At 39.1% G+C, this 14,315-nt stretch overlaps 1 protein-coding gene across 22 annotated transcripts in view; it reads right to left on the minus strand.

The window, feature by feature from the left end:
- The window catches only part of LOC128744302 (modifier of mdg4-like), a 52,790-nt gene extending 43,921 nt beyond the window's left edge, over nucleotides 1–8,869 (minus strand). For all 22 annotated transcript variants that reach the window (XM_053841181.1, XM_053841261.1, XM_053841234.1 and 19 more), the window contains exons 1-4: nucleotides 8,753–8,869; nucleotides 7,888–8,121; nucleotides 7,646–7,788; nucleotides 6,803–7,586 (exon numbers count right to left, since the gene is read on the minus strand). In XM_053841181.1, coding sequence (XP_053697156.1) covers nucleotides 6,803–7,586; nucleotides 7,646–7,788; nucleotides 7,888–8,101 — 1,141 coding nt within the window. In that variant the 5' untranslated portion in view covers nucleotides 8,102–8,121; nucleotides 8,753–8,869. The remainder of the gene's footprint in view (nucleotides 1–6,802; nucleotides 7,587–7,645; nucleotides 7,789–7,887; nucleotides 8,122–8,752) is intronic.
- Between the last annotated feature and the right edge of the window lie 5,446 nt (nucleotides 8,870–14,315).

The following is a 14,315-nucleotide window of genomic DNA, read 5'->3' on the forward strand; positions in this document are numbered from 1 at the left end:
TAAAAAAAATTATTTTCTTCAATTTCAATATAACAATATGCAAAGTTTTACAGCATATTATTACAAGAAATTTTGCTGAAGACAGTAACCTTTTATCTCTTCAGCAAAAATAGAAAAATCCTATTTTTCATAAATGAAAAATCGTTAAAATCAGTTTTTCTATTTTAGCTCTTTTTGTAGTTGTATAACTTTTTCTTGTTTTACAAAGTTGTACAAATAGTAAAAATACACAACATTGTTAAATATAGTATATGTACCTCTATCTTTGCTTGTTTAGCAACTATAGAACTTTTACTATAAAAATACCTTAATTTTGACCCCGAATTACTGGTAAAAAGGCATTCGTGGTCTCACCCAAAATATTTGAGTGAGGTGAGACCAGAGGTTGGAGAATTCGCAAATTGAATATATATACCAAGCATCGGCAAGCAATTTTATCACGAGTATTGACCAAAATGAATGATCCAATTCGCCACATCGAATGAGCCGCATACATTCACGCTTCATAGCATCGCTGAATATGCGATTATCGTATACAATGCAAAAGTGCGAAATCAAACGTTTTGTTGCTTCAAAAGCCACTAACACTACTATTATCTATTCACGGTAATACATTTTAGGACACTTTCTGGCTTTCTCGGGTATATTATATCCATTAAATCGGCCGCGTTCGAAGTTCAATATTCAATTTTTGAACGAACTTGCGATGTTCATGATGGGCTATACTCGTGATAAAGTCAAATGCCAATAAATGCATCATCGGCAGCAGAAGCGAATAGTGTATGTTCATGAGAGACGTTCATCGATTCAAATGTTCATTTTTTCGTGAATTCTCCAACCACTGGGTGAGACTGAATAGGACCTATACTTTCGAGGCTTTCTGTGGAAGTGTATTTAAAAAAAAAGTTTTTGGAGGATAGTTTTCTAGGGTAATCATTCTTCAGGGTGTCGACTCAAATCCAAAAATAAAATTCCCTGACTTTCCCTGATTTTCCCTGATGCTTCAAATATTTTTCCCTGACCTTCAAAACTCGAATGTCAAGCTTATTTGGGCGATTTCTGGCTTAAGTTTTTAACCCTTTAGCATGGCTTATGCGAGCTGCTGAAAACTAAAGCTAGATTTCTTCATGATTTAAGAACACATATCAAAGATTCTTAACCTATTTCTTACCAGCGTTTCGAAAACGCCCTCTTCTATCGAGTCTAGGGACAGTTATGTTTGAGGTATCAACTTGAATCCAAAGAAACAAAGATTGAGAAATAATCTAATCGACCTGTTTTTGCACAAAGCTTAGATGTTACATACAACAAAATTACAGCCGTGTAAACATAACAAATCTTGCTAATTTTCAGTCAGCTCAAACTAGTAACTTTGCCGCTGGAAGGTGGACACATGTCTGCGGGTTTTCAGTTAAACTAAAACAAAACTTTCCTGGAAGTTTTAGCTTTGCTGCAAAAAATACGGGGTTAAGGAGATGATTCCTCAAAGATTTTTGGTACAAAAATGTGTGTTTTGCTGGCTTCGAGGTACGGCAAAACTTTAGCTAGATATATTGTTAGAAAATGTCCAAATGGCAAATATTTTAACCCTCAATGGTGGACAGTATGCGAAGTTAAGACTATAAGACTAAAGCTGTGTGTCATGATTTCGGATCGCAACTATCGAGGCTTGAGAGCAACAATGACTCGAAGGTAGTTCGGTGGTCGGCCGTTCGGTCCGATCACCGTATATGGGTGTTGAGAATTAAGGCCTATTCTTCAACTACAGCTTAATCAACGTATAGTCATAATCATAAATTCGATGATACTAGAAACGAATTGAATCGCCCAGTTAGCTTCGAGGTACGATGCTGATCTAGCAAGCCAGTTGTGTTCGAATCTCGGCTAGCCGGTTTTTGTTAGATAGAATCAGTAGGATGGTTGCACTGACCCCGTAATTTTCCTGTACTCTAGCAGCCGGCAGCGAAGTCTGTCGATAAAGAAGGACAATGTCTAGTGACGGTTAGGGTAACCAACCTATTTTGGACCCCATCAGCAGCTGTACATAATTTGGACACTTGCATTTGATTTTGCTGTAAGTGTCCAAATTATGTACAGCTGCTGAGGGAGTCCAAAATACGTTGGTTACCCTTATGCTCAAGACTTTGCTTTGCTTTGCTAGGGACGAATTCTATGACAGGTTCGAAAGGATTTATGGGGTGCGCACGACTTGAAAATTCAAGACTCTAGCTCCCAGATCGATCCTGTTTAACGGTCAATACTTTTTGGAAGTCACAATATACAGTCTTTTCTTAGCGACTTTGACCAATATCTCGTCGTAAGATCCACGCAGATCCACTCCACGTTGCAGTGGAGTACACCAGAAAGCTTGATCAACGAATCGCAGAACAGCATGACGAAAAGGAATAAGACGTAAGTAGGCTGTGGAGGATCCGCCATGGCGCCAACAACTTCGTGGGAAGTGATGGGCACGACGTGGGGAAGACAATCACCCTCATTCTGCGAGTCACGTGACTCAATACGACAATTGTCACTCGCCGTGACCGTGTCAACCGTGTCACCTAGGTAACAACCCCGTGCCACCTAAGTGACAAACCGTGTAACCTAGGTGACAAAGCGAGTCACCTAGGTGACAAAGTGAGTCACCTAGGTGACAAAGTGAGTCACCTAGGTGACAATTGTCATCTCATTTACGGCAAACTGAAAGATAATCGAATCGCCACTAGACATCTTACACGAAAATTGATTTGATTCCAAAGTTGATCAACAATATTGCCGGGTAAACAAAATTTCCCTGATTGAATTTCGAAATTCCCTGATATTCCCTGATTTCCCTGATCCAAAAATGAATTCCCTGATATTCCCTGATTTTCCAGGTTTTTCCAGGAAATCGACACCCTGTTCTTATGCTTGTTTACGGCGGTATCCTGCATTCGTACAAATAGTTGATTTCGAACGAATCTAGAAGGGGCGCTCGATGTTTTTTTAGCAAGTTGAAGAACTGTGGTAGCATATAGTTAATAGGGTCTTGATCCGGCTCGCAAGCGAACTGAGTAATTATTGGGTAGTCGAACTAACGCACTTCGGTCAATCGAACGCCTTTCCTCAGACCGAAAGGCCCAACTCAACATCACCCGAAATAGTTCTGAGAAACCAGTCATTTTCTTATGCCGTCTTGGTAAATTTTATTCTATTTTTATCTGTAAAAAGTCGTCAGCACTATATTTCGTTTTCAGTATTGTTCCCTCATGATCTATTTAAAAAACCTAAGTCTAGAGGTATGCGCCATATTGCCAATGGAATCTCGTTCCAACTGACGAGCCGGTCAAATGATCGACCACATGAATGTCACGCTTCGGACCACGAGGATAAGTTGCTCAGGTTTTATTCGTATTCATGGTCGCCACCTATTTTAGCTTGTTCATTACATGCTGTTCGAGCCATAGATTGATCGATTGATCATTACTAGTCTCGTCGTGTTACTACAATTGTCCTTGTCGAGTATTGAGGTCACATGCATGTTTAATTATCTAACCTATCTATCTATCCAATCTTGTAGTCCGAAATATATTTTTACAAATATTCTCCATATATAGCATTTTTACCTCACGTAATGTAAACTAGTCTATAAAAGAACAAGTGACCACAGGCACCTTCTATGCTTCTCTTGTAAACTATTGTACCTACACAAATCCTTAATAACTAAAATGCTATTCTAGTTCGATATATACTACCCAAGGATGTAAAAAGTAAACAAAAGTTCAATTCAATCGACAAACAAATGTATAGTTGTCACAAAAAAATGTAGGAAGCGGTCGTCTGCTCAGCGTACGTATGAGGCTGCATACTACAATCCTAATAATCTCCAATTTTAAACAAAACGAACATCCGGTAAGAAATGTCAGTCACACATCGTCCGATACAAACAAGTTTCGACTGCGTCCGCGTCCCGGTCGACGTGTGTTTAGTTATAGCATACGTTGTATTCTGATCGAAGCGAAATTTCTGATCGGATCCGTGAGGCGTTTCGCCTTATCAAGCAGTGTGAATTCTTATAACATAAGGGATTGCCAAAGGCAGAAGCCGAAAAAAATTCTGCCTCTTTTGGTATCCCATTTCTGTCCGCCAAGTCCAGCGAAAATAAAAAATACAAACTGGATTTACAAGAATAAGGGTGAATGGTATTCACCCTTATTCTTGTTTTCGTTCGAATAATATTCGTTCGAAAGTTAAGCCGATCCGTATTCTTGTTTTCGTTCGAATCAGTTCGAACGCCCCTTCCTTTTGTTCCTTCGAATGAGAATAGTGCTCCCCGATTCGTTCGAAACGTTCGTACGAATGCAGGATACGGCCGTAAACAAGAATAAAGGTGATATTTTCATATGTTATCGGTAAAAACTAATTTGTCAAACAAGTCATTATGGATATTTATATGTAAGTGATGTCCAGCATCACTGCTCGACTGGTCAAATTCAGCCATACCACTAATCCTGATATTTGGGACCCTGTCTAATATTTTGTGTAACAAAAATAGTTAGCAGAAATAATTTATCTAGTTGCCATATAAGAACGATAGTTGATCAAAATTTTAACCCACTCTGTCGTATTAGGGGCTAAATTGACCATCTACAAAAGTTATTAATAAGCAATTCGTCAATTCACAACTAGCTGCTACGTTGTGAAATGAAAATGTCCAGATTTGAACGGCTTAAAAATTTTATCTGCCGGTTTTAGTGTTGGAAGTCAAGGAGCACCTGTGTTGCCGTGAGAGAGATGATTATTTATTGATAATTGTTAATCACATTTGCAGTATAAGATAAAAAAATACTAAAAACTGATCTTGACATGTTAGCAATCATTGGTACGATTCCAGTGAATTCCGTTTTCTGTTCAAGCCTACTACAAGTCGGAGTTGATTATCCAGGTGAGTTTCAAGTTTTTTAATCCTCCGTTACTCGCGCTGTTGTATTTTGTACGACTGTGAACCGTTAACTCTATCTCGGTATATTTCGAGATTCCAGCAATAAAGAAAATAGCTGTTTTAAGCATAATTGATCAGCAGACCAAGATCCTTCAAACGGTGGAAAAAGTTTCATAAGTTTTTCACCAAGTGGCATTACTCACTCACTAGTCGAGTAAATTCTATTAGGTTTTAGCATGTCTATAAATCTAAGTTGGTGCGATTAACGAAAGGTTAACGCAGGTTTTTATAATTTTCATGCTATTTTTGTTTTACTGAGTTGTGCTAATTATATCAAACTAAGTTTTCGCGGTTTTAAAAAAATGTAATTTACAGTTTTCGCGATTTTTAACAAAGCTGAAATAAATGTTAGAAATTGTGACTATCCATCCTTATGAATATTCACGCGAATCATTTTAACCAGTTAAAAGGCTGAACATGATACCGATCCGTTTTGCTACTCTACAATAAAAAGGCAGCTTTACGAGACCACTATATTTACTTACGTGCTTTCCAACGTTAGGCATCAGATCTCATTGTACCTAAATCAACTATAATCACACTAAAAATAGACAAGCGCAATGACGCTACCGTCAATTTTATTATGATTATTAGCAGTTTTACTTTACATTCAAATCAAAGTGGATTTTCGAGGTGGACACTCTTTTCGATTACTCAGGTGAAAATAAATATTATATAAAATAAAACGAAAGTTTATACCCACCTGATGTTAGAGTTGCGACCCCATATGAAATCGATTAAGGAACGATCCTTTTTTTATCGGAATGCCGTGGACCATCATCGCTTCATCTCTTTTTTATCTTTGAAAAACATCGCTCTCTGAAAATAATTACTGTAACTATTTAATTCTTACCTGGTTTTCTCCTGATTTTGTCTTATAACTTATAACGAATAAAACTCACATTCAAAAGAAGAAACAGCTTCTATTGAATGCTTAAATATAATTAATGACAATTTGTATTAGATAGTGATATACAAAGTGTCCACTATGACAAGACAAACGATACCGTGAAGAAGTTTTGAGCCGAAAGTTATGAACTACAGCGCGCATGACATTGACTCCCATAGAGTTGTTCAAACAGAGATTTGTTCAAATCCTCAATATCGCTTGAATAACTCTGCTTCGTATTTAGTAATTAAAAATGTTAGTATCGATTGAAGGGACGTGTGATCACTTAAAGCCTATTTTAAATAATTCGTAAAGGTGCAACCCGCATTCATTCCATTACGCATATACAAATTGATTTTAAAAACTATACGCGTAATAAAACTTGCAGGTCACTGGGGCAAAAAGTATTGGCAATGGTCGTCTGCACATAGCTTTCCCTACCGATAATTTAATCATTCATTTAAATATTCGAATCGCGGCTTTCAACCTAATCCATCTGATCTTTGCTGAGGGTGATTTCGATTTTAAAAATTGCATACCTTGTAATCTTCCAGTGTCACCAGCAAGTTGTTCCTTGTTAAAACTTCAAAGCACTTCACAAATACGTATTACCAAATTCAACATCAATACTGCTAATTTTAAGTTGCACTTTTTATGATACGAAATTTAATAACACCACTTTCACTTTTTTGTATCCCCTTGATAATCTCGCATATAGTATACGTTTATAATCACCCTCATATCCTCTCCTAGACGAATATATTTAGTAAGTGTAAAATGGGGAAGGGTCCCTATCAGTAAGTAGTACGAGTGGAAGCAAAGATCAGATTTCACCTATGCAAAACAAAACCATATCTAAGCTCTAGTACGACAACGACCACCGCTGAATCGCCACTGATTCCCCCAATTATATCAACAGTTTGTACACCTACCTTGTGCTGCTTGGTCGGCTGCTGCGCCACCTTCTACATAGGACTCGCTGCCATATCCTGAAGCGCCGGCTTTAGCATCGTCTCCTTCCGTGAAATAAGTTTCATCATACTTGCTCATATCACCATAGGTTTCATCTTCAACGTAATGAGCCGAATCATCAGCTTCCTGGTCCTGTTCTGCTGTTTCATGTTCCGCTAGAGTCTGTTCCTGTTCATTGTCCGCTTCTATCGCTTCTACCTCCGAGGGATCATCAGCGTATTCCGGTTCGGCTTTAGGATTGATTGTTTCGATAGGCATTTCTACATATTCCGGATCCGACGAGGGTTGCTGTGTTTGGGGGGTGATTTGCTTAACAATTTGAACGGTTTGGATTTGGGGTGCCGACTCAACGACAGCTTCCAGCGGATCAGACAATTTAGCACGTTTCATGATCTGAGCCGTTTGCGGTGTGATCGAGGTTCTTTGCTGAAGCGTTCGTTTCTGTGACGATTGTGTTTGCAAAATTTGCACTTGCTGTGGCGCTGCACTTACTTGTGTGGCAACGAGAGTAGCACTCGGTCCACTACTACTGCTAGCAGTGGCTGGGGTGGAGGTGGCGGTAATTTGTACTACTTTTTCGTGGTCGCTTCCATCATCTGAATCGAGCTTGTACGAATGAATCCGACTCCGCTGCAGTGGTTTTAATCTTGGAGATGACGCATTCGAGGGTACAGTCGTCATCCCACTAGAGGGCAGGTGAGAGGTTTCTTTGGCGGGCGACGCATTCGCAGGCGCGCTTTCTCCCTGTTTCGATAGAATGTAATATTTAAAAGATGCCAGTCATAATTTTCAACTATTCTTACCGTTTCAGTCAGTCCTTTAATTTGCAGCGCCTCCGCCGTACTAATAAACGCAGGAAGAGCATCTTGCTTTACATTCACCTCTCCGCAGTACATGAACTGGATGAGATCCTTCAGTGCTGAATGACTAACGTCCTTTAGGAAAACTAGAAAAATAAAGAAATGTTACATCTCTTGTTGCGCAGGCGCAGCAATTGCAAGAATATAAAATATTCGACCTAGTTTGGATCGAATTTCATACTTACTGAATGCGTGCTGGTTGGCCGGCATTTGGGTGAACATCTTCCGAAAGTAAGGTGAGCATACTGACAGAATGAGTCGATGTGCCTTGACAAGTTGACCTTCGGCTGCCAGCGTGACGTCTACTAAATCACCCCGTATTAAGGATTCATGGAATCCAGCAGAAAGGTTCGTGTTGAAATTATTCCAACACAGCGAGAATTGTTCGTCGTCCGCCATCTTGTGGCGTGATTTGATCGCTGTAAATGAGAAGACAAAAAAGCATGAATGAAAATCTTCCTAAAAATATGAGTATATTTATGCGAAGCTATGTATTTCTTAGCGACTCTGTTCGTTTTTAGATTTTGAAGTTTTCCTTTACGAAACGAATTATACACAATTATTTCTAGCATTAAGAATTTTCAACATAGATTTTTCTAGAAAATTTAAAAAGTACCACTAATATGCTGTTACTGTTACGCAAGGCACAGACGCCGTACGAAAATTCTAGAAAAAAAAACATTCTTCGACAAAAGTTGTTTATCAACAGGTAGCATAAAAGCGAGACGCCATTTTTTGTAAAACAATTTTCAGCACTCAGCAAATCGAGCACAAATTAAGTTGCCATCAATTTTTATACAAGCATCATCTAGAAAAACAGCCGCCATTTTATTTTTCACCACACAACTCGACATCGATTTTTCGCGCTATGCGCCGCTGTATGTGGGGCTTGCACTCGAATCGAAGCCAGCTCTTGTCGAGTGGTGAAAAAGTATCATGGCGGCGGCTGAACTCAATGTCCGGGTGGCGCAGCCCTAGCGCTACCGAGCATCGATCGACAATATTTCGGAAATTTGACTATAAATTGGTCAAGTTACCAAAAAAACTTACCTCTAATTCAATTTGCACTTATTTTAGTGCAACTAAGCTAAAAATTCACAGCTGACCAACTATTTTTTCTGGCGTCTACGACTTCAGTCGCACGAGCAAAAACACGTCTGCACACAAGCACGCTCACTTTTTGAATGAGTTAACGAACGCTTTTCGCCAGACACGCTACGCACGCTTCCCATTGCCACACCACAAGCCACAACACAGCCACAATTCCGAGAGCTTTCGCCTGCAGCGAGAGAAAGCTTTCGAGCAGATGGCTGAGAAATGACGCTGCTGCCACCTCCAAAAGTTTACTGTAGGGGTGAAGCGGAATAGGGATTTCTTAAAGAGCGCAAGAGATCGAAACATTTTGGCAGATTTTCACCCACACGTACATACGGGCATTTCTATGAGTGTGCAAGAGATCGTTTAATGCCGTCAACGCGAATAGGCGAATAAACGCAAAAATAATGGAGCCCATGCGACTCCTACATTTGGCTGTCCGAACTAGGAAAATGATGATCAGTTACAATTTTTCGCTGGACGGATATAGGGTAAAGAACCGATTTTAAGCAATCTAAGCGGGTCACTGATTGTTTTACCTTATTACAAGCGATGGCTTCGATATCAGCATACCAATCTTCTTGCTATCTTTAGTTTTTCAAGCTGTTACCATTGGAAGACACTATTGTTGTGCTAAACTTTTGATTTTCCGCTTTAAAAGTTCGATTAGTTCCGCGGTGGAACTAATTTTGATTAGACCGAACATATTTTCACCCTCAAGGTGCTTTTTTAAGCAATCCTGAAATCTGAATTTTTTACGTCCCCGTAAAAAATCCCTCGAACTTTTCCCCCTATTTAGTAAGTTCGCGTTCCTATATCCGCGACCTACTAATCGGCATCTGATGCGTAATCGGCATATCATATCGGCATAGATGCGTGAAATGCCATCTGTCTAAATTGTTTATCGGGGCATACACTCACCCTACACTACACGGTAAACGGTAATCGTCGTCTCTTTTATTCTCTAGTGTTCTTATGGGAAACGGACGCTATGAATTGTGTTCGTAATATTCGAACAATCTTTTTGACAACTTTGCATCACACAGAAAAATTTCATGGTAAATTCTACCATTTTAGGGGTAAGCTTGACCAGAAAAGTATGGTGGTTTTCAACCGACTGGGAAAACTGGTCTAGACAACATTTTCATGGTTATTTCGACTATAAGCTTGAACAATGGACGCATGGTACGGTTGACCACAGAGAACAGATTAACAGGCTCGAAGGAAGTAATCGATTTTTTGTGTGTAAAAGCTGTTGGCAGCGCCCTCCAGAAATAGTTTGCCAAACGCATCAAAAAATATCCATGTACCTTTATCAATATTTCTTTGTGCTGGAGTTACATAGCAGCGATGGCAGCGACATCAAGATTTAGTTTGCCACTTACTGCTCGAGGGGTGCTCTATTGAAGGATTACTCGTAGATTACATAAAAACCTTTTACACACTTTTTGTCAATTACCTGGTAGTCTGTTCTCTGTGGGTTGACCACGCATAGTAGGCATAACTATAATCTGTATACCATAAAATTGTCATCATTACAATGCTTTAGTTATCTTAACCACTTTTTGTATAGTTTTACTGACAAGAAAATAGTCATCTTGGACAAAAAAATAAACGGAACTAGCTGGTTGCAGTGACAATTTTATGGTAAAAATGACCATGTATGGTTGGGACAACTATAATTTAAAACTATACAATTGTCATCATGACAATGGTTTTGTTATCATAACCAGGTTTTGTATGATATTGCTGACAAGAAAATAGTCATCTTAAATCTTGTCGTGACAATTTCGTGGTAAAAATGACGTTATTAACTATTGTTGAAATAACCATGAACGTAGTCATCTCAACTATAAATTTTATAGTTTTTATGATCATTCACGTTATACTTACTCCGATGAATCAAACGAATCTTTTGCAATAAATGAATGTGGTGCACCTGCAGGTATACTTGCAGAGAAACTTTCAAGTATACTTGCAGATGCACCACATTCAATTATTGCAAAAGATTCATATGATTCTTTCGAAGTAAGCATAATGTGAACGGTAATATATAAATAAATTAGACGGATTTCTCATTATTTCACAATCCAAATAACAAACAATCGGTTATGTCTATACATATATATCGTAGATTACTATAATTTTAACAGGAATTTTACGTACGTTTTTGGTGTGGCTCTGCAGTGTAGGTTTGCTGACTGTGGTTACCTGCATTCCGAGTATAGATTCATCCGCGGCTAAAACCACAATTTGCGATGTTCAGCCTGCAGCAGAGCCGATCAGATCTGGCATATTTAGCTGGAATATACTGAAGTGAAACCACTATTAGTTTGAACTGCCTGAACATTAATCGAATGTGGCATAGACTTCACGTTATCCTATTTGGGATGAGAAGCGGTTTTAGACGTGTGCTAAACTAACACATACCAATATTTACCTCAAAGTTGTCGAGCCCGTGTAGCTACTACTCTAAAAATCCTTATCATGATGGCACATCCAATGACGATCATCGGTTATTGGGACTTCGAATAAATTGGAAACATCTCCCGGGGGCATTATGCAGCAGAATCCTGTACGGATGGGAAAATCGATAATCCTGGAAATAGTTTTCTGGACATATGCCGTATTCTTGACTGCAGACAACACGTCTAACTTAAGCCTATCCATGATACCAATTAACTACAGGATAAGATTCTCCACCGTGCACCATGCATTGAAAATATTGTTATTTCAACTGTTATAAACGGCAAGCAAAGGTGATCTCCGTCAAATGATTTAACAATTGGTTTCTGATCAATTTCATCAGAACAGGTTGGTACAACCGACATAATTAGCATTTTATATATGTTCGGTTCTAAGGGAAAGTCTGTCATACGGCAATCTAATCATGCCGGCTGTCTTTCGTTGTCTAATGCAGATAAAGAGTGCAATAGGTCTGAAGCAGGCAACAGTAATTCAACTAGCGGAGCATCCATAAAATCAAACTGCAGGAAATCGTTAATTCCCAGCTGAAATATCATTGTGGTCAAATCGGTACGCTAAATTTTTGGAACCAGCATCGGAAGCGTTTTACGTTCCATTCTAGTTTTTGAGATGAAGACTTTTTGCTCAACAAATCCTGGATTAACCACATAATAAATATCATCGACTGTGAGCGATGTTTTCGTTATGTCCGTTCGTAGTGTGTCAGCAACTTGAATAACAGACGACTGAAATGAACAAAATTGAATAAACATTGAAATACGACAAAAATTAAATACTCACTTCGTTCGTTCGTTGGATATGCCGTAGTTTCGGGGTAGTTTAAAGGCCGGCCGAAATCTTCCGATCAAGTAGGACGTCATAACTGCTGGTAGAAGTAGATTTTACGATTGAAATATTTCAAAGTCTCGGAGTTGCTAATTGTGACTCTGATCGGTTTTAGAAGTCTATTGTGCTCCAGTGTCTGCTGACGGAAATAGTTTGACGATGGTCTAGCTCAGTGGTGGCCACGGTACAAGCATATTGCGGGCTAAATCAGATCTCCCCAATAGATCCGCGGCCCTAAATGACTTCTGACATTAATAAATTCAACCTATAGTGTCCGTCCGCCATCTATCAAACCAGTTCGCGGGCCGCAAAGGCCAAATTCAAGAGCCGCAGTTTGGCCATCACTGGTCTAGCTGGTGTTACATAGGATGTCATTTTGAATTATTCGACTGAAGGTACCGAAAGTGTAATCCTCAATTCCCGACACGAATCAGCCATCGTTGGCAGTTCCAGAACCTGATTTTTGTTTGTACGTGTGGCAGGATGTTCGAACTGGTTTGTCTGATCATCTGGATGCTACGCTTGTTCCGCACCTGCCACTCTACCGGTCAGGAAAAATATGTACTAACTTTTGATTCCTGTCGGTCTACTATATTGCCGCTTTCCTCTGTCGAAACGTATTTACTTCTGTTTTTTTTGCTGAAATATCCAGTAAAACACTGTACCTGGAAAACAACATATTAGCCTCAACCGTTTGAAACAGTCCTAATCGAGTTCATTGCTGGTCCTAAAAAGAGTTATTATGGTGTATTTGAAGATAATAAAAGATGATTTTTCTATTTCTTTACCTAAAGCACAAATGGTGCTTCCTGTAGTCCGTACGGTATGGAGTTATGATGACGGCGATTAAAACTTTGGATTGATTCTTTTTTTTTTCACTGGCCTAATAAAATAAAAAGTTTCACTGGCCTGTGGATTCCGATATAAAACATCTGTTGGTGAGCAAACCGTGATCATTGTATTGTATTTACGACGAATCAAGAAGATCTATGACGTGGATCTTGGACCCGGCAACAATACCGTTCGCACAATAGAGGCTAAATGTTGTGATTGCTGGATGGTGTTGGCTCATTCCTAGTTTTTGTAAAGAGCTGCAATCCGGTTATGTTCGATATTTCGGAAGCAAGTAACAGATGCAAATTTTCTTAAAAATATGTTGCGGAAAATATAAAGAAAAAGAAAATATTGTACCCAACAAATATTTTTGTTATATAACAACTTATCAGGCGTTTGCTACTCGGTATTAGCTATACAATGGTTTTAATAAGGTATACTATTAAACAAAAATGTTTGTTGGGTATACAGAAAAATGAATTTTGTCTGTTCTGCATGTGCCTTATAGAATAAGAAACTACTAAACCGATCGGAGTGAAAATTTGTATGCGGTTTTTAGGGCCAGGGAAGGTTCTTATTGTACTAGCTAGTGCTGCTAATGAAAATACGTCTGTGCCGCCCAGTTGTAAAGTTTGTACTTCCCAGTATGTATATTAAATAGCATATCTAAGAATCTATGTTTACTAGATCAACGGATAATAGAGTTTATAAATATTTTACTATACTACACAGGGTGGCTCCCATACAAATAAAACCCAAATTTTACATATCTCGAGAACCAATCAAGCAAATTGAACCAAATTTTGGATGAGGTGGGGTTTTCCCTTCTCTGGAAGGGGTTGTACTCACACAAATAAAGCGGATATTTTTGCAAAACTCAAAAACTAATTGAACTCGAGAAAAATTCTTCCATAAACATTAGTCAATATCAAGATCACTAAAAACTGCTTATATACACTAGATGATTCAGGGCGAGACGGCCGCAGGTCGCGAGTACTGCCGGCGGAAGCGCTGACCACTACGAGGGGGGGCAGTCCACAGAGAAAACACCTCTGTCTAGGTTTATTTGTTTTCCTAGGTCTACTGCCCTCTATTACTTTCCTTCAGTTGGGTCCGAACGAGCGACGGCGGGTAAGTGAGGATCGCACCTGCGAAATAGTACTTTTCGCTAAAAGGGTTTTCGCGAAATGGTATTCCGCTAACACTATATTCCGCATTATGGTCAACTGAGAATTGGTTTTCCGCGAAAATTCGGCGAAATGTTATATAATCACGGTGAATATTTAAATACTATTAGCTTTATTTTATCTGCCGTAATAATAATGGTGGGAGCAGCCACGTAGCCAGGGGGGCCTGGCGGCCTTGGCCCATC

Source organism: Sabethes cyaneus, chromosome 1, assembly GCF_943734655.1.
Source record: "Sabethes cyaneus chromosome 1, idSabCyanKW18_F2, whole genome shotgun sequence".
NCBI classification, from domain to species: Eukaryota; Metazoa; Arthropoda; class Insecta; order Diptera; family Culicidae; genus Sabethes; species Sabethes cyaneus.